This window comes from Ambystoma mexicanum, chromosome 4p (assembly GCF_040938575.1).
Source record: "Ambystoma mexicanum isolate Mex_15411 chromosome 4p, UKY_AmexF1_1, whole genome shotgun sequence".
Classification (NCBI taxonomy): Eukaryota; Metazoa; Chordata; class Amphibia; order Caudata; family Ambystomatidae; genus Ambystoma; species Ambystoma mexicanum.
In genome coordinates, this window is record NC_090927.1 from 693,930,227 (window position 1) to 693,951,711 (window position 21,485).

A 21,485-nucleotide genomic window follows, 5' to 3' on the forward strand; every position below is an offset into this window, starting at 1 on the left:
TTGACAGAATCATGTTGAGTAATCTTTGAAGCATTCAGTTCAGAACATAGACACTTTTCCGAAAAGTAATGTGCTTTATTTGAACTATTGATTGCTTCTGGCAATATAAATAAGATGCACGAATCAAAACATGTTTCATGCCAAATCACCCTGTTCCAGTGCTTTATGGATGGTGTGGTATTTGTCGGTATTTTTCTAAAAGTGCTTTAGAAATCTGTGGATAACATCAAGTATTTCTTGTAATGTAATGTAAATAGTGTCAATATATCCTGAGAACCAACTGTACTGAGGACAGTTGAACGAAATAAACACCAAATTTAAAAAGATGATGGACAACGAAAAAATAAACAAATGAATGTTAAACAAAGAACTTTGTCGACTCTACCTTCTTACTCATCTGATTAGGCCTAAAGTACTCTTATACAACTACACCAGCGCCGACACATTTAAAACTATTAGTGACTTTTGGGGGTGTCCCAATCCAGATGCATACTTCAGATAGAATAGATTTACTAGGACAGGACAGAAGTGACTTTCGGGATCACCCTCAAAATATTCTGAGAGGCACCAAGCAAGGTGCAATAAGTTTTGCAGTGTGAGAGTGCCAACACAGACATTTTTCAACATTTTTAAAGTTTAGTTTGTCCTTATCATGATGTAGAAATCTAACGAAGGCAGGGAGGAAAGAAAGGTATTTGGTTGGTTTATTTTACTATGGGAGAACTCCTTGACCTTTTGACAGCCCTGACGCATGCAACTGAAAAAATGTGGCATAGATTTGACATAAGTAATGTTTGGTGAATAGGAGGGAAGAACAATAGTAGGGGAGTCTGTTTTCCCTTCACGTAGTTAGACGACTTACGCTGTGGAACCGCTGCATTTGAAAAAATGTAATTTCAATGAGAGTGGAAGTTGAGCAGGGAGTCAGCCCACCACTGCTCAGCCATAAGAGGAAAGGACAAGTAGAGGAGTCAGAGCTGCACAGTTGATGCAGGGGCCTGTCAATGATTATAGATACAATCCCCTAAAAGGCAGTGAGTATGCACACCAACCCTGGTTGTGTATCTGCAAGAGTATGCTGCTATTCAGTGCATGCATATCAATCAGTATTGAGTGGAATTGAAGAACTGGATTGGCGCTCAAATGGAAGTAGAGAGAAGTCAATTAGCAATGCAAGAATGCTGACCTGTGCTCAGAGGATCACCTACTCTGTATGGTGGATGATTGGGAGTAGGAGAATAATCTCTAGAGGTCCATGCTGAAGTAGCAAACAAAAAGCAAGGACAGAAAAAAGCAGGAGCCATGCCGGAGAGGCACCATATAAGTGAGAGTGGAGTGAAAGGGAGAATGTTGTGTGTGGTCGTGATAATATTGGCTGCATAGTGTTGCTTCAATTATGTATTTCCTTTCTTGGGTGTACATTTGTAATGGGTATGCAATGGGGGTAAGTGCGTATGTTGTGTGTGGTCATGATAATGTTGGCTGCATATTGTTGCTTGAATGAATGCTTGAATCAAGTTTTTCCTTGCTTGACTCTATGTTGTAATGTGTACGCACTGGGGATGACTGCATATGTTGTGTGTGGTCATTGCAATATTGGCTGAATATTTTTGCTTGAATTATGTATTTCCTAGCTTGAGCGTATGTCTTCAGTGTATGTTGTAACGTTTATGTGGCAGGGGTAAGTACGTAGTGCATATGTTATATATGCTTGGTGTTTAGTTTGCACTTTGCTCGCCATTGAGCATGCGTCATATATAGGTATTGTTCCTGGAAGTACATTTTTCTTGTTTTAGTGTATGTTGTAATGTGTATGCACTGGGGTGGACATGTCTGTTGTGTGTAGTCATAGCTTCTGTGCAGATGGGTGGTGTGGTTGCTGTGCATATGGTTGGTTTGTGTTCTGAACTTTGCTATTTAATTTTTCAGTGAAAAAGTTCACTGTCAATATGAGTTAACTAAAACTTAGTGAGAAAACCAAAAACACACTTTGAAAGGGCAAAACGCCCAATTCAATTAAATAAACCATCAAAAACATGTTATGCAGGGATTTACAAAACGTTGTTTTTAAAAAAGTTAGTATGAATCCCAATGAAATAAAATCAAAGTTACAAATCAAATGTTAATAACATTATAATGGGATCATTGGCAATGCTCATAGAATCAGGTATATACAATGAAGTTTATATCAATCGCAATATATACAAAGGATTCAAACTTTTTGTGTAGTTTATTTTTTGTTTTTTGTGTTTTGTTATTGCTCATGTGTTATCTATGCATACTTAAATCATAAATTACTCAAAATTGCACAAATTGAAGTTGGAATCAACACACCTGCCAAAAATTGGCAAAATCAAAGCTGCCAATTGTGAGATATTTGGGCTGAAAAATGTGTTTTCCCCTATGTGAAAATCCCATGTTAAAAGCTGCTCAAAATGCAATCAAAGTAAACATTCTTTAAACTATGAAGCTGTTAAAGGACATTTTTTTTTTAATAACACATTTTATTGGTTTTATTTAGACATTACATACACATAACCACAACTTTAGGCTCTGAAAGAGCCAAAATATGATAACTAACAGCCGTGATATGGATCCAAAGTTAGTATTCTCAATTGTGACCATATATTACATAACAGTATCACATCAGTTTTATGGATATGCAACATACAGTTAACAACTTTTAATTGTGCATCGTCCCATTTCTGCCATACTTTCCGGGCTTTCCCTGGACATCCTCTGGCGTTATACACTCGTTGGTCCATTGCCATACAGATGTTAACGCCTGTGACCGATTGTTCATATTGCGCCCCCCATAATTGTGCTTTGTTTCTTTTAATTAGTGCAATTGTGGTCGAGAGGAAGGCCCTCTCATATCTCGACATTGAATGTACAATTATTAAATTGTGCATACACAGGCGGCTGGACTGTGGAATATTTTCAAATTTGTTCCTGCAAGCGTTCAAAGGTTATTGAGAAAAGTCATTTTCTGAAATGCCATAGAGAATTCATCCTAACCTCAACTATACCTTACTGCCCCCCAATATATGACATATGATGTCCTAATTGTGTGGGCTAAGGGGAGTCATCTGTAATTCTTTCTTCCAAACCACCCTGCCCTTAGTTCCTGGGGAACACTCAAAAACCTTTTATTATCTCGATACTCTGTGTCCTTGAGTGGACATTCAAAAGGTTCAGTTGGACAGCCAGAATTGTACAGTACCTTCAGACACAATCAGAGCAAAATCATAGATTTACACCTAAGGTCTAAATTGAAACTGTATAGGAGGCTTTGTTACTGATTTAACAAAAGGGATATTAAATACATTAAATTTAAAGTAGAAACATTTAGACTGATTACGAATCTTTTAATGCAACTGAAGTAATGTTTATAGTACACCTGAAACAAGCAAATTTTGAGGTTTTGCAACAAATGAGAATTCTATGTTAATTAATAAGCTGGGGAGCTGGAGGGGCATTACCACATTAGGTAATGCCCCGGGCATTACATGACACGGTAATGATGCCCTTCCCCGGCAATGGGGCTTAATGCTATTAGTACGCTGGCCCGTTAAACCGGGGTACTAATAGTGTGCTTATTAGGTTTAACTGGAAAAAAAGGCCACAATGGAACGGGGAAAAAAGTCTGCTCTCCCTTTTCATGGTGGCCATTTAAAATTTCAAACAGTAAAATAAAGTAAACAAAGAGTGTAGTCCCTTCTCCATTTCCATGGCGGCCATTAAAAAGATTTTAAAAAAGTATACAACAAAAATGGCCTCCATGGAACGGGACAAGGGCCTACACAAAGTCCCTTCTCCCTTTCCATGGTGGCGTGTCACAGATCAGGAGCTGACACGCCAGGGACAGAAGTGTCCCTGGCACGTCTGCTCCTGAAAAGGACCAGAAAGGAGAAGGTAAGTGGGGCAGGAAGGGGAGGGAGTAAAGTCTGTGGCAAATGAGGTTGGGGAATGCAGGGGGGGCTGTACCTTGTTCCCCAGTGGGGGACATGACAGCCTCCAGCCCTGAGGAGGCTCAGAGTAGCGGTATTACTGTATGGTAATGCCCACGCTCAAAGCCTCCCCATTGGCTGGAAGGACAAAGTCACACCCCCGGCGGGTACTAACCGCAAGTATCTCTTATAGAGGTCTCTAGTGTCAGATATCATAATTTGACTTATGTTAAAGTACACAGCATTACACAAGCAAACCTTCTGAAATGGAAATTGTTACCAAATAGATGTTCATAGTTTTAGTCAAGGAATATGCATCCTTACCAGTTCTCTCGGCTCTTCCATTCAGCTGGTCCAGGGCTAAGCCTGCCTTGGTGCTATTGGCCAGCGACAAGGCATATGTAACAACGGCCAGGGTGTAGTTACTGGAAATTCCTTCCTGGAACTTACTCTCAAGAAATTGAATAGCTTTTGCAGCTTCGTTTCCGTAGGTGACCTAAAGAGGGAATATACATATATATTTCCAAAAAGTGCAAAGTACAGTAAATCCAATATCATCAATTTAATGAGTCCTTATATTTAGGTATGTGGCATATATGTTTAAGCTAGGAAATGCCAGTCTGATATGCAATGACTTTAATATTTACCTTTCGTCCATTTTTAGGACACATATCAATCAGAAAACCCTCTGGATTTGTGTGTATACACACACATGCAATAGGAAAACACATGAACAACATGTGCAACTTAAATAAACATTCAAATAAATTAGGCAACTTTGTACAGCATAGTAATATGTTGATCTCTGTGGCTGTACAAAGTAGCCTAATTTGTTTGAGTATATATGTATGTATATATGTATATATATATATATAATTACTCACCGTAATCGTATTTGTATTTCTGATGCTTGTATCTGCTTATATTCACATGCTGTGCATAAGCCGACATCGAGTGGAAGCTGCATTTACAGTTGTTGTTTTTTTTAAATTCGAAAAGGGACTTCAACAGGGCGTGCCAGTAATACTATCCCTAGTGTGACGTCCACTGTACCCATGGTCCTTCACGCGTCGAGATCCCTCAGATTGTTATTTTTCTGACATGAGGTAGCATGAAGTGTATTGTGAGTACAGATGTATCCAAGCAGATATTCATCAGACAAGCTCATAAGCATCCATGCGCCATCTCTCCGAGGGGAAGAAAGGTTGGTGCACGTGAATCTAAGCAGATACAAGCATCAGAAATAGGATTGCGGTGAGTAATGTATCCATTCTGAGGCTTGGAATCTGCTTAGATCACATGCTGTGCATAGATTAGCGAGCACTGTTATGAGAAGGTGGTGGGTTGTGAGAAGGTTCATGGGCGAACAGATGTCGTAGAAACGCTTGCCCACCTGTGTATCTGTCTTGGAATGTGTGTCAATGAAGTAGTGCTGAGTGAAAGTGTGTACTGAGCTCCAAGTAGCTGCTCTGCAAATGCTGTCTGGGGGGACATTTGCAATAAGTGCCAGAGTAGCTCGCGTGCTCCTTGTGGAGTGAGCTCTTGGTGTAAAAGGCAGTTTTTTGTCTCACAGGGAATAGCACAGTTGTATGCACCTGACTATGCATCTGGAGATGGCATTCTTGGAATGCGATCCCCTTCACTGCATGGAGCTACAGAGACAAACAGTTGGTCTGTTTTCCTTAGCGGTCTGGTCTTGTTTGCATAGTAAAGGACCGCCCTCCTTACATCTAGTGTATGGAGTTTTACCTCAACTGAGCCTCTTGGGTTCTGGAAGAAAGCCGGAAGCTCAATGGACTGGCTCATATGAAATTTAGAGATGAATTTAGGAGAGAACCTAGGATGAGTACGTGAGTACGTAAAACCAGTTTATCTTTGTGTATGACAAAGGAAGGATCCTGCACGGACAATGCTTGTAATTCACTAACTCTTCTTATGGAAGTAATAGCCACTAAGAAGGCAGTCTTGTAAGTCAAATGTTTAAGACTTAACTTTTGCATCGGCTTGAAAGGGGGTCCCATGAGCTTAGTGAGTACTACATTGAGATCCCATTCTGGTGGCAGATTTGAAATCGGAGGGTGAAGTCTCTTTACCCCCTCCATGAATGCCTTGATGACCGGCACCTTCCAACATGAAACCTTATTGTGGGAGGTGTAAAGGCCTACAAAGCTGTCAGGTGGACATTCAAAGAGTTGAATACTAACTCTGAGTCAAGAAAGTAGAGCATGTAATTTAGAATGTGGCAAGGGGTACATTCTATGGGGTTCATTTGTTTAGACTGGCACCAAATTACAAATCTCCTCCACTTGTCGAAATAACAGTGTCTAGTGTTAGGCTTTCGTGCTTCCTTCAGGACATCCATACACCTCTGTGGTAGATTAAGATGTCCGAACTCTATGACTTCAGGAGCCATGCTGCCAAGTTCAATGAGTGAGGTTGAGGGTGCACTGTTAATCCCCCTTGCTGAGTGAGCAGATTGGTCAGGTACGGGAGCTTGATGGGAATCGCACATTGCCAGTTTGCACAGCTATGGATACCAAGGTTGTGGGCAAGACAGGATGAGGGTCACTTGCTCCTTCTAGATCTTGTTCATCACCTTGTTCATGAGAGGAGTCGAGGGAAAAGCATAAGCACATTTTCCTGACCAGTTCATCCATAGGGTGTTCCCCTTGGAGCCTGGCTGGGGGAACCTTGACTGTTTTCACTTGTAGCGAACAAGTCCATTGTGGAGAAACCCCATTGAGAGAAGAGGTGCTCTATGACCCCTGTGTCTCGTTGCCATTCGTGTTCCTCTGGTAGGGGATCTCTGCTCAGTGAGTCTGCCAGAGAGTTGAGTTCCCCTGGAACATGCTGTGACGATAGGAATATTTTCCGTCTGAGCGCCCATTTCTAAATTTGTTGCGCTAGCCTTGGCGGATTTGGAGAATGTGTACCCCCTGTTTGTTGATGTAAAACATTGCCGTAGTGCTGTTGGTCAGGACTTGCACTGACTGGTTTGCTATTTGTATCTCGAATGCCTGAAGGGCCTTGAACACTACCAGTAGTTCCAGCAGATTGATGTGGTTCTGCACCGCAGCATGAGTCCACAGACCTTGTGCTGTGTGATGAAGGTATTGAGCCCCCCACCCAGTGAGTGAGGCATCTGTTGTGACAATCGCTTGCACTTCCGGATCGTGGAAGGGTTTCCCCCCTTCAACAGATTTTCTCTTGTCCACCAGGTATTGTACTTGTGTTGGTGAAACGACCACTCGATCATCCCATTGACCGCTTTCCTGAGACCACTGTTTTACCAACCACTCCTGCATGGGACGCATGCGCAGGCGTGCGTTTAGTACCAGGTAAATACAAGATGCCATCATGCCTAGCAAATGCATAGCTTTACGTACGCTTATCTGGCGGCCGGCTTGATAATGAGGTATTTGCAGTAAACATGTTTTGGACTCTTTCCTCTGATGGAAAGACCAACCCCTCTTCTGAGTCTACTACAGCTCCTAGGAACTGTTTGGTTGTGCTTTGTCATATTTGATGTCCTTGGTGTGAGTGTTAGCAGTGTAGAGTGGTGCGGGCAGTTATGGTTGCTAAGCCTACCATAACTGGCGAATTTCAGGGGTTTTACTCCGAACCATAATGTCACGTTTGTAAAGGTTTTTTTTGTGAATTTGACAGGTTTTTAGTAGCGCAACTTAACCATAACATCCCGTTAACAAAGTTTTTTTGTGTGAATTGTATGGGTTTTTAGTAGGGCAACTTAACCAAAATGTCCCTTTAACAAAGTTTTTTTTACTGAATTTCATACTTTTTTAGTGGGGCAACTTAATCATAACATCCCGTTAACAAAGTTTTTTTTACTGAATATACACTTTCATGATGTGAATTTGGGAGTTATGTACTATAATTCCCTTACTTTATACACATGTAACATAGAACATACAGAACCCCCTTGCTAATGATATTTGAAAGGCCCGGACGGAGCGCCTGTTTGCGGACGGGCGCAGACGAGATCAACACTACCCAAACAGTCAGGGGGTATCTGAAATTGTTCTATTATGCCATATGTAAAATGCACAAGTTTAAAAAGGAGCACATAAACACATTATAAGTAGTAATAAGTAACCATTCGAACCTACACGTCTCAAACATCACCCATTCATTGAATTACCATGTAGAATAAAATGGATTATACCATAAGAAAAAAAGATATGCCTCCAACGTAATTACCTCACAGAAACTGTGCAGCCAGGAGCGACAGTAGACGCACACAGCACAACGAAGACAAATTACAAGAAAATAATAAGTGAACTTAATTTTTCTTATATGTGTGTGTACTTTTTTGTATAAGGTGCAGAATAAATAATGTATTTCTGTTGTTTTGACCCAGAAATGTGCAGTACATTGGAGTGGCTGGAGGAGAATTTTCCGAATGAGGAAATGTCGGAAGATAGCTATAATAATGGTACACCTTCTCTGCATAAGCAAATTAATACTCAGTATTTTATGGGCATTTAACATATATATATATTTATTTTTAACAGACCAGTTAAAAAAAGAAGAAAGTCCACCAAAGGACACAGAGCAAGACAGCCTGAAACGTATAGAAGATAAAATGGACATACTAAATGAGAATTTTAACAGATTAAGGCAATTTGTGGAGGAATATGTGAGAGGGATAATAAAATATCCCTGCCCCACCTGTACCTGTCCCCCTTCTCCATTTCCTAGTGAACCATCCCCAAACCCTCAAGAAGAACAAACGTTTTGACGAAACATCCATCCCATCATCCCCTCACAACCAGCCCGTGTTAAACCCTAATTCCCCTATATTCGTTTCAGTATCTGCTTCCCCCTCTATTTCTCTTGATTGATGTATGTGTGTGTATTGAACATTGTTTTATATCTTAGTTGTAGTGGAATGATTTGGATAAAAAAACATTTTTTTAAAAAGAGTTAAAATGTACACGGACAGCGCCCCTGTTCGGGCTGGCCGTAATCAATATAATATGGATGTTCTAAGGGCAATATCCCTACTCGTACCATTTGGAACCAAGATGGAACTAATCTTAGAACGCACCAGGTGTCCACGTTGTCCGTAAATTAACATAATGGGGGCCTCCTAAGGACATTATACCTCTCCGTACTGGTCACAACCAAGATAAAACATGGTCCTAGAACCAACCAGGTGTTCAGGATGTTTGTAAATGAACAAAATGGGAGTGTCCTAAGGACAATATATCTGTCCGTAACGTCCGCAGCCAAGACGGAACTGTCCGTAGAACAGGCGCAGTGGCCGGCATGTTGGTAGTCAAACAAAATGGAGGTGTCCTAAGGACACTGTACCTGGTCGTACAGTCAGCAGAACATCTACGCACATGTGTATCACACCCATAAGTACTGCGAACATTGCACCTGTCCATAACTGTCCGTCTCACTTGTGTCGCACTTTTAATTAGTTTCAGGACCCGAACACTGTCCGTAGAAAAGCCGCGCGCATGTGCATGTCCGTTACGCTGCATGTGGTGTCCAGCGGGCACCCATTTCCTTCGCGGATGTGTGCACGACGTCATCATGTGACCGCATCCACGCTGAGCATGGGGCCTAATTTGCGCAGTTTGTGTACTTCCGCAACATTTCAAAAGAATTTATATAGACATGTGAAATTATTTTACAGTATAAAATCACCATTTCACATGTCCCATACAATGGCCCTACCTTTCAAAGTATTGTTTAGAATTTTTGAAACGCTTTTGAGTGATCGATATAGTCTTAGACGCACCCCTCGCCCCTATAAAAAGCCACACCCCCCAAGCTCATCTTCATTATACTTCTGGCTATAGCAGATTGAGTTGTACTGCCTTTACTGCTGTAGCGAAGATAAGCCGACCAATCCTGATGGCATCCATGGCTGCTGTTGCTTCGTTAGCCTCAGCACCACCCCCAAACCCTCCACCGCCACAACCTCCCCAAGGGGCTGCAGAGGGAAATAGGTATGAGGATGTAGAGAGGGAGGAAGAAGAGGAAGAAGAGAATGAGGTGGAGGAACTCCACACTACAAGCACTCGCTGGGAGTAGTGGGTGTGGCGGTTGTTTACCGTTTGTGGCAACGTACCAAAAGCACATGCAAACCAGGTCAGGTGTAACCAGTGCCATTTGGTGCTGAGTCGCGGGAGACCTGGTGCGTACAGCTTTGGTACAACAACCATGAAGCGACACCTAACTTCGTTCCACAGTGCGGACATTCGCAAGGTGGTACCATGTGAAGAACGTAGTAGGTTGAGTTCCTCCGCAGCATCCTCTGCGTCCGATCCTCTCACCACAAGAGAAACTCCTGTGGGAGAGCGCATTCCTCCAGCTGCCTCACAGGCCATTCACAATGCTCTTGACCCTGACCTTGCGAGGGTCACAATATTGTGTATGTAATGCGACGCAGTACTCTGCAGGGGGGAGACTCTTCGAAGTGCTTTTGAGACTACGGTCACGGAGCATCAGAAGAACTGCTCCCTACCTAAGTAAAGTGTACCCTACATCTTTCTCTCTCCACCTGCTCTTTCTTATCCCCGTGGTTGGTCTGCCTTCCTTACCCTCCCTCACCCTCCTCTCCTAGTGTGTCGTGTGTTAAAAAATAAAAAAATGGAAAACAACAGAAATTACAAAAAAGGCTCTTTTCAGAGCTGCCTTTCTCAGTTTAACAATGGAACTATCAAGTGGCCGCGGGAGGCCACTGTGCATTTTTCAAAAAGTCCATGGACAGTCGTAAGATGCACAAAAATGGAGGATGCAAGCGGAGCACAACAAATGCCATTTTCACTGAGAGTAAGTGGTGGCTCTGAAAAGAGCCTTTTGGTGGTGATTTGTGTGTTTCAAAAACTCTGGATTTGTAAAAAAACAGATTGCCAAATAGGTTACTATGAATCCAAAAAAGGTTGCAATGCATTTTGAACATTTCAAAGAAAAATCTGATTGCCAGCATATGTGAGATGGACTCCATCTCTGCGAAAAATGAAAGTGCTGCGAAACCAAATGTTTTCATTGTGGAATGAGGACATGCCAACATCTCTTATAAAGGCACAAACAGCCTTATTGACATTGCGCCTCGCCTTCTCCATTTGTGGACCAAATGCAGAAGAATGCAGCCACGTTTGTCTTTGTGCAATACGGGAAAAAACTACTTGGCAATTTGGAAACATGTCCATGACCTTTGCAAGTCCTTCCTTCATTGCAATTGCAAATACATTCCAGAGACATGTCCTAAAATGTTTCCTCCACAATGAATGATAATTATATCAGGATGATGCTCTGTCTGTAAAGTAGCACAGAGAGGTATCAAGTCCAGCTACTTCATTCCATGCACTCCATGCCAGTGCACTTCCACATTAGAAAATCCAAGATCTGTAGATATACCGCAACTTTCTGCATGCACCTTCAATCAATGTATCCACGGGTCTCGCAAAATCCAGATAATCTGTTTTCGAGCACACAGAGCCATAGCTGTCTGGTCTCCTGTCAGGAAAAAGACGTTCTGACTAAATCTCTCCGTTCGGAACACACCCACTGAACTTTACTGACCAATCCCTAGCTTCCCACATTGTCATTTGCAGGCGTCTCCACCCCAGAAACCCTTTAGATAATATGCGCTGCATGCAGAGTACCGCCATGTCCACTAACACGTAGAGGATCTGAGCGTGACGACTGTACATTTAAATACCATTCCCCTTTTCCCTGTTAAGGTGGGCTCTGAAAAGAGCTGTTTTCTTTTTGTTTTTTGGTCAGATTCCTGATGGACACCTGTTATTTTGTGTTTTTTTTATTTTTTTTCTTCTTACTTTACTCCTACAATCATTACAGAACCTTCTCCAAAGCAAGCCTTTTATTGCAGAAGAACGTGGCATTTCCCAAAAAAGATAACGAAACACCATCTGCTTCAAAATAAGCCGCATTACTGGAAACAATGTTCTCGTGGTTGCAGAAAAACATACCAGCGCGTAACATGAAAGCACGCATGCCGCGATTGATGGTACACCTCCCAATGCTTTGATCAGAACAGAAAACAGAACTGTTGTCCCATTTACCTCGAGGGAGTATGCCAGAAAAAATTACTTTTGCAGTTGGAAAGATATTAATGACTGCTTGCACCAACTGTCACCAACTGTCCCAAATCTTCCAACAAAGGAGGTGAAGTCACGTAGCCCAAATGGCAAGCACTGCAGTGCAAAACTACTACATGGGGACTAGTCATCCTATGCATATCTCTGCAACCTTGGAGAATTGCCGCAACATTGCAATCAGTCGCAACGCTCCACACCACCTACACTCCTCTAACATTGAAATTGTGTGCCACATGCCTACTTTCGGAATAGTGCTGCAAACCATGGACAAAAATATCTCCGAGCACCCTGACTGTCTCCACCTCTGCCATCTTCACTACACCCCATCTTTCGACACAAATGAACAATGTGAACATCTGATTGGCTGATGCCTACAGTCCCCTTTCCATGCACGCGGTCTACGTGCGGCACGTAACTCTTAGCCACTCCTTCTACCCTTTCCACATCACTCGCGACTCCATTCCCTCATTGGACACAGCTAAGCAGTCACACAACCATCCACTAATCATATTCAAGATCTCTACATCTAACTCCGTCATCAGAGTTCCACACTTCAAATGTACTGTTGATCACTCTGAATGCAAATCGCATGTCATTGCAAAGCACCTACTTCAAAAATTACTGTGCAAGTGTTGCAGATTTCTACTTACAGCTCCATGCATACGCACATGCATGAGTACAAAGTACAGGTATGCATATTTTTTTCAGAGAACATGTGCAACCCTTATGATTTCATTTAAACAAATTAATCCCACTAAATCTACATAACCAATACATACATACCAACGCTCCCCCTTTAAGTGCAAGACTTCCGATTTTTCATTGAGAAACCGCAATACTTCTTACTGTCTCCCGCATAACCTATACAGGCGTACCAACCCTCCCGATTTAGGCGCGAAACTCGATTTTCCATTAGGAAATGTCACAATTTTTTACTGTCTACCGCCTAAATTAATGCTACTTCTAATGCGATCGTATGAGAAAAACTACGTTCCCGATTGCTGTGGTGACATCTCCCTCTGAGGTTCTCCCGATTTTTGGCATTCGTACTCATAATATGAAAGTAGTCAAAATGTTCCCATCTACTGTAATGGCCTATCACTTACAAACCTCTCTGTGCTATAGACAACAAAGCTTAAAAAAACCAAGGGGATTTCATGACCTGAATATTGTGCTCATTTGCGAAGCAGGTTCAACTAACATACTGCAAATAACATATAAAGGCTGAACATAGTGAAATAAAATTCACACATGCACTTTGTTGAGATATCAAATGAGAATACTCTGACGAAAGATGCAAAATGAACGTGTACATTATCATCACTGCTTTAAACACACAAAGTTACTAATTTCTTCCTTTTACAATTGCAGTGAAGACGACCCTCCTGAAAATCACCAGCATCTACACTGCAAACAACATATCCGAAGAAACCTGGTAATTCCGCAAATAAAAGTAAGTACAGTACTACCTTTATATTCTTACTGTTCCTCAAGGAGATTGTGTGGGTTATTTATGTAATTTGTGCACCAAAACAAAACATTGATTTCTGAACCATTCTACCCACAAATCCCCATTTATTAAACAAAGAATAACAGGCAGAATGGCACAGAAATCCCTGTTTTTTTTGGAACACAAATAACATACAGAAGCCTTACAATGTTACTACTACAAAACAAATAGCTGTTTTAATTTTATACCATTACGTTTACTATTAATGCTTCTCCTCACCACTAGCTCACTTTCTACTCTCATCGGAAGCACAGTGTAGTAATATACAAACAGAAAAATAGCCTTCCCAACTCATTGTAACTGCCCAATGCACATTCACACACCACCACAAACAGCGTCCCCATCAAACCCATGCATGCAGTATGTGAAAGGTAAAGACAAAATCAAAATGAAAGTGCTGCAAAATATGGATATCTGTCCAGTGCGCAAATACACAGGACTACAAGGACATTCAGTACCCTGCATTTCAGGACCTATTTGCAAAAGCACCTTCCATGATATCAAAAGAATATCAATACATCATTCAAGTGTAAGAAATCTAGTGTACTAGGGTTAGGGTTAACGGTCACCGTTAATAGTACCGGTGACCGTTAACTCTTGCCACCTTACTACGAGATCCCTTTGCGGGTTGGAGACTTTAACGCCTGCTTTTTGCAGGCGTTAAAAACCAACCCGCAAAGGGACCAGGGAGCTAATTACGGTACCGCAATTTGCGGTGCCGTAATTAGCACCTTCCCCATTCCCATTATGCCCTATGGGACAAAAATGGGAATGGGGAAGAGCAATGGGGGAAGGGGGAATTACCGCCCCACCAACCTTGGAATAGGGCGGTAATTCCCCTTTCCTCCAAGGCGGTGCCGGTATTTTACCGGCATGGACCAAGGTGCTAATGGTAGGGGTCTCGTATATTGAGTAGACTCGGAGTAGTTATTTAGAATATTCTTTTTCTGTGGAAGCACTGTTTTGCAGTTTATCCAAAAATATGTCACTTGTGAAATCCCTTCACAACGGACACATAGTGACCTTCATGGACAGATTCTACAATTTCAAAGACACAAATGTGGCAAATATTGTCGTCGCAAATACAAAAGCAAAGGGAAATACTAGACCAAATGCCGCTTTGGTTTCCCTAGACCAGTTACAAAAACAGGTGAAGTGAACAACTTCATGTCTTCAGTTCGACATAGAGTTAAAGGTAAATCACCAAAGAACACGTATTACATAAAAAGAACAGAAGAATCAAAATATATCAATGATTACAATGCAATCATTGCCCTCCACTGCAGTTGCACGATATGTTACAGCCTACTTAACAAAAGCAGAAAAAACAGAGCATCAAGACCTGTGGAATGACCTATCATCAGACAAAACACTATCTCAGAAATTGTACACCCTAGGCATAAAAATACTCTCTCATGGAGAATGTGGCGCCTATGATGCAGTAGATCGTTTAACCGGTACTGCTTTGTATGGAAAATCAGAAAACATAGTATGGCTAAGGCTTGGTCCTGCTAAATCTAGAAAAAGAGTTCTGAAATAATATGAAGACATAGAAACAATTGCCAGAAATTATCCCAACAGCCGAGACATTTTAAAAAGCTATTTACCGGACACATAATATCCGAACAGGAGTAACACTTTGGAAATCATGTGTCCATACCACATAGCTCAAAACTTTGCATACAAAAATAATATAAAACCCAATGAAAACAAAGGTAGATATAGAGTGACAGATTGTGAAGGCAGCTTAGTAAAATTTACCAAACGAAGCTTAATTAATCATGTCAAATTGTCATTAAAAACTCCTCAAAAGAAAGAACTATATTACATATCCCTGCTACAACATTTTAAACCATGGAGAAAATAGGAAGAGATACTAGATAACTATGGCTGCTATGAAGATGCTTTCAAAGCAAATGAAAGCACTATCAACGATGTGAACTTTACCCAGTACAAAACAGTGCTGCAAAATGAACAGCAAAACGAAGAAGAACTTCAGGCCCAACTAGATAAGGACCCTTCCGACAGTAGTCAACCTTCTGTAACAGGAAGTCAAGAACCACTAGGATAGCCACTAAGAGTAAATGAGGCAGAATTAGCTATGACAGAAGTGGAAAACACCATATGTCACTATGAAGAAAATGTAGAAGACTAAACTGTACTACAAGCAAAACGTAACAAAGATCAGCGCACCATTTTTGAAGAAGTAACAAAAGAAATTGCACATGGTGTACAACACAAAAATAAAGAATGTACCTGCCAAAATTACAAACCTATACTGCTGTATGTCAGTGGTGAGGCTGGGTCAGGAAAAACATTTTTAATCAAAATCATCAGCAAATTCCTTCAACAATTGACAAACAGCAAACTGTCAGCTGTTGTAACTGCCCCCACAGGTTTAGCTGCCTACAAGATAGGCGGGGTCACTTTACACCGATTACTACTCCTTCCAGTAGAACACCAAAACAAATTAGACTATTACAAACTTTCTGCATAATCTGCAATGGAACTATGCAGAGTATTAAAACAAATGAAAATGCTACTAATAGATGACGTGAGCATGGTCTCCAACCTAATGTTGGCTTTGATTCACCTCAGATTGCAAGAAGTACTTAAAACAAACTACGAAGAACTCTTTGCAGGGAAACACATTATCGTTTTCGGAGATCTTCTACAATTGACACCAGTGAAAGGTGAACCTATTTTGAAAACCTTAGGACACAAACTCTGCCATAAAACTGTTGGCAGCATAGGAAATGTCAACCTTTGGCAACATTTCCAATACAGAGAATTAACAGAAAACATGCGTCAATCTGCAGATATAACTTACGCCAACATTTTAAAAAGTATTAGAGTTGGTGTACTATCTCAAGAAGCACAAGCAATATTGAAAAACCGGCACATTCATGCACTTTATGGCGATAACGCATGTGCTACTGAATGTCAATTGTATGGCCTTAATGCCAACTCTTGCAAGCTGTTTCAAATTCAATGAAACAATGTTAAAAAAAGAAATGCAACCAATAATGGAAATTTGCTCCAGTGACAAACTAGACGTACATGGTATAACACTACCGATGTGTGAGCAAGCCACAACAAGACTAAATACCTTAGAAAATTCAATCTCCAATACAGTTGGGTTGGAAAAAATATGAAAATTATCCTTAAATTGTAGAGTAATGCTTAAACGTAACCTTGACATGGAGCAAGGGCTAGTTAATGGGGCACTGTGTACAGTTGTTGGCTTTTCACAATATTCGCTCAACTGCTCGATTCCTTCCCTTCAAAGACATGTATGTACGTAGAGAACATTTTTCTCTAACTCTTGCATATGCAGTCACCATTCATTAATCCCAGGGTCTTACCCTAGACAAAGCATTGATAGATATAGGAAACACAGTCTTTAAAGAAGGCATGAGCTACGTAGCACTATCACGCTTACGTACACTTGACGGTCTATTTCTAATCAACTTTGATGCAAGTAAACTGAACGCTGATATTCCTTGCATTTTAGAATACAATAGACTGCGTTCACTGTACACCCCCCATCTGAAATCATATCCTGTTCCAGAAAAAGGAAAACGTGGTAAAAGAAAACTAATTAAAACAGAAATGCAACAGAATGTGAGGACAAATGCTTCAAAGAAAACAAAAGAAGCTCAAACTTCATCAATTACCACAAGCAAAAAAGAACCTATTAGGGAAAGTAAATCAGGTACTTCTTCAAAGAAGGAACAGAAACTCTGAAAAAATCACTCACAGACATAACTAGCTGGTCCATTCAAATTTTCAAATGAAACTGGTGTAAGTTGCTATGCAAATGTAGCAATGAATATTCTATTTCAATTGCCACCAGTTGTTAACAATATTTACTTACACAGCACGGACCAATTGTGTTTGCAAATGTTAGTCCTTCATAGAAACGCAACACACAATCCAGACAACACGTATAGTGTTCACGGAATAAGACAAAAATTGGACTACTGTGCTGGAATGGTGAGATTCACTATAAACTCAAAAAAGATCCACAAGAATTTCTAATGTACTTACTACAAGTACTGGAAAACAAAAACATACCTATAAATGAAATCTTCTAGATTTCATACATATGGAAACATACACGCACTCTCTGTAACAATGTGACACAGGAACAAATCCCAAATGAGCGATTTGTGTATGTATATATACCTAATTGTGAGTCCATTCCATTTCAGCAACTTCTACAGAATGCAAACCATGGCAGATTATGTACTATGTGCAATTCAGATAATCGCTCCACCTTAGTGATACAAACACATAGTAACTACATAATACTTATGCTTCTACGGTACAATGCATATGGTACCAAAACAACTGCAAGCTGACTGGATTCACACACGGTCAAGTGTCACTTGGTAAGAAAACCTTTACAACAATAGGTATAATATACCACGCAGGAGCCACAACCAATGCAGGTCACTACACTGCATATATTAAAAAGAAATGTGGATGGTTCGAATGTAATGATAGTATCATTACTGTAAAGCAGAGATTGCCAGCTAATCTTACAAATGCGTATTTACTTTTCTTAAAGCCAAAATTTAATAACTAATCTGTACATCAACATTAACAAAAAGTTCTAGTAAAAGACTATAAACAGTTACAATACGCCAACAGGTATCTAACTGCCCAAGAGTGTATAACAACCACACAGATAAATGAATACCACAGCTCCGAAACAAAAAATACACAGTTAGAATACGCCAACAGGTATCTAACTGTTTAAAAAATCTGCAACAAGGCAACATACATAACAGTAATCAGAAATAACAAGTAAACACTCAAAGGAAACAAAGAAATAGTTTCTTGCATAGCAAAGAAAGGGTTTCTTTTAATCCGACAATGATTTTTTTCCCCCAGGTCCAAGGATTTGAAAAACAAACACAGAAACTGAGCAAAATGCACAGTACACTGGTTTGTAAACTAAATTTGAGGGTAAAAAAAAAGCTAAAATGTCTATTGTACAATGTAATAAGTCTATATAAAATATAAACACTAACATGCTCTTTTCTTTTATCACAGAAATTATAAAAGGATATTTCCGCCAAGCACTAAAGTCATGCAAGAAATACATTGAATCTCAACAGAGTAAACAGTAAGTATAATTTCACACGTCATACATTTTCAAATCTATACGTCTGATCTATGGCAGTAATATGGTGCAGTGGCTGTAGGCAGGGCCTAGAGTGTTGGATGTATAACCTACCACCTACACCCTACGGCCAAGCAACCAAGACTGTAGGCCCTACCCACAACCATCGCAGCATAACAAAACCATGGTGGCATATAACTTCACTGCTTATAACTTTGGTCTTGGGTGCATGGTCTGCAGCCATGCACCTAAGATTCTAGGTCTTGCACACAACCACCACACCACACCCATGCTAACTTATAACCTCAGTGCTTATAACTTCAGTCATAGGTGCATGGCCTCTGGCCATGCACCCAAGACTCTAGGTCCTTCCCACAACCACTGCAGCATATCTCACCCATTGTGGCTTAAAACTTCAGTACGTATAAATTGCGTCTTGGGTGCATGGCCTTTGGCCATGGACCCAAGACTCTAGGCCCTCCCCACTACCACCTGATTGATGTTTGATACTACACATGTATCTATAGCTGTGATATGCTGCAGTGGTCATGGCCAGAGCCTAGAGTCTTGGATGTAAGGCCATAGACATTTGAGTTTATGGGTGTGCAATATTTAAAACCCATAGTGGCTTATAACTCCAGTGCTTATAACTTTGTTCTTGGGTGCATGGCCTTCGACTGTACACGCTCCCCACAACCATCGGATCGATAACCGATACTACGGGTGTATCCATTGCTGTGATATGCTGCGGTGGTTGTGGCCAGGGCCTAGAGTCCTGGAAGTATGCCCTACGGCCTACGGCCATGCACCCAAGACTCTAGGCCCTGGCCACAACCACCACAGCATATTACACCCATGGTGGCTTATAAATCATTAGCACAACCATAGAATGAAACATTTTAACTGTAGCATGTACTCAATTTGCACCCAGGACTCTAGGCCCTGCCTACAATTACCAGATACATAATCGATTGAATGGGTGTGATGTATGAATGTGATATGCTGCAGTGATTGTAGGCAGGGTCTACACTCTGGGGTGTATGGTCTACGGCCTGCAGCCATGCACCCAAAACTCTACGTCCTGCCCACAACCACTGCACTGTATAAAACCCATGTTGGCTTTTAACTCCAGTGCTTATAACTTTGTTCTTGGGTGCATGGCCTTTGGCCATGCACCCAAGACTCTATGTCCTGGCCACAACCACCACAGCATATCACACCCATTGTGGCTTGTAACTTCACTAAGTATAAATTTGGTCTTGGGTGCATGGCCTTCGCCCATGCACCCAAGACTGTAGGCCCTCCCCACAACCACCTGAATGATGGTCGATACTCCGGGTGTATCTATTACTGTGATATGCTGCGGTGGTTGTGGCCAGGGCCTAGCATCTTGGGAGCATGGCCTACGGCCATGCACCCAAGACTCTAGGCCCTGGCCACAACCACTGCAGCATATCACACCCATGGTGCCATATAAATCAATAGCAAACCTATAGAAACAAAAAACTTAACTATGACATGTACTCAATTTTAATGTTCGCTAACACCACGCGTGTCCTTAGAACAGTTTCAAGTTTCCTGCGCACATCACGGACTGAAGTTCTATCCTTATGATACCCCTCATTTTCAGTACTTACAAACATCCCTGACAAGACGGGCACATGGAATACATCATTAACACCTGCTACCTAAACAAATACAGTATTTCATCCATCTCTTACTCTCTGAACCTCCCCATGCACTCTGACACACCAAAACAGTTTCCGAAACTGCATTTCGCCTCTGGTCGCCGCCGCTGGCTAGTGTCTTAGGTGTAAGGCCATAGATATTTGAATGTATGGGTGTGCAGTATATAAAAACCAGAGTGGCTTATAACTCCAGTGCTTATAACTTTGTTCTTGGGTGCATAGCCTTCGGCCATGCACCCAAGACTGTAGGCCCTCCCCACAACCACCTGATTGATGTTTGATACTACGGGTGTATCTGTTGCTGTGATATGCTGCGGTGGTTGTGGCCAGGGCCTAGCATCTTGGGAGTATGGCCTACGGCCTACGGCCATGCACCCAAGACTCTAGGCGCTGGCCACAACCACCGCAGCATATCACACCCATAGCGCCGTATAAATCAATAGCACACCAATAGAAACCAAAAATGTAACTACGGCCATGCACCCAAGACTCTAGGCCCTGGCCACAACCACTGCAGCATATCACACCCATGGTGCCATATAAATCAATAGCAAACCTATAGAAACAAAAAACTTAACTATGACATGTACTCAATTTTAATGTTCGCTAACACCACGCGTGTCCTTAGAACAGTTTCAAGTTTCCTGCGCACATCACGGACTGAAGTTCTATCCTTATGATACCCCTCATTTTCAGTACTTACAAACATCCCTGACAAGACGGGCACATGGAATACATCATTAACACCTGCTACCTAAACAAATACAGTATTTCATCCATCTCTTACTCTCTGAACCTCCCCATGCACTCTGACACACCAAAACAGTTTCCGAAACTGCATTTCGCCTCTGGTCGCCGCCGCTGGCTAGTGTCTTAGGTGTAAGGCCATAGATATTTGAATGTATGGGTGTGCAGTATATAAAAACCAGAGTGGCTTATAACTCCAGTGCTTATAACTTTGTTCTTGGGTGCATAGCCTTCGGCCATGCACCCAAGACTGTAGGCCCTCCCCACAACCACCTGATTGATGTTTGATACTACGGGTGTATCTGTTGCTGTGATATGCTGCGGTGGTTGTGGCCAGGGCCTAGCATCTTGGGAGTATGG

At 41.5% G+C, this 21,485-nt stretch overlaps 1 protein-coding gene across 1 annotated transcript in view; it reads right to left on the bottom strand.

Moving 5' to 3' along the window:
* LOC138453424 (CD109 antigen-like) overlaps nt 1-21,485 on the bottom strand; it is a 349,776-nt gene that overhangs the window by 78,618 nt on the left and 249,673 nt on the right. The window contains exon 26 of the mRNA XM_069606257.1: nt 4,275-4,446. Within this exon, the coding sequence (XP_069462358.1) occupies nt 4,275-4,446 (172 nt within the window). The remainder of the gene's footprint in view (nt 1-4,274; nt 4,447-21,485) is intronic.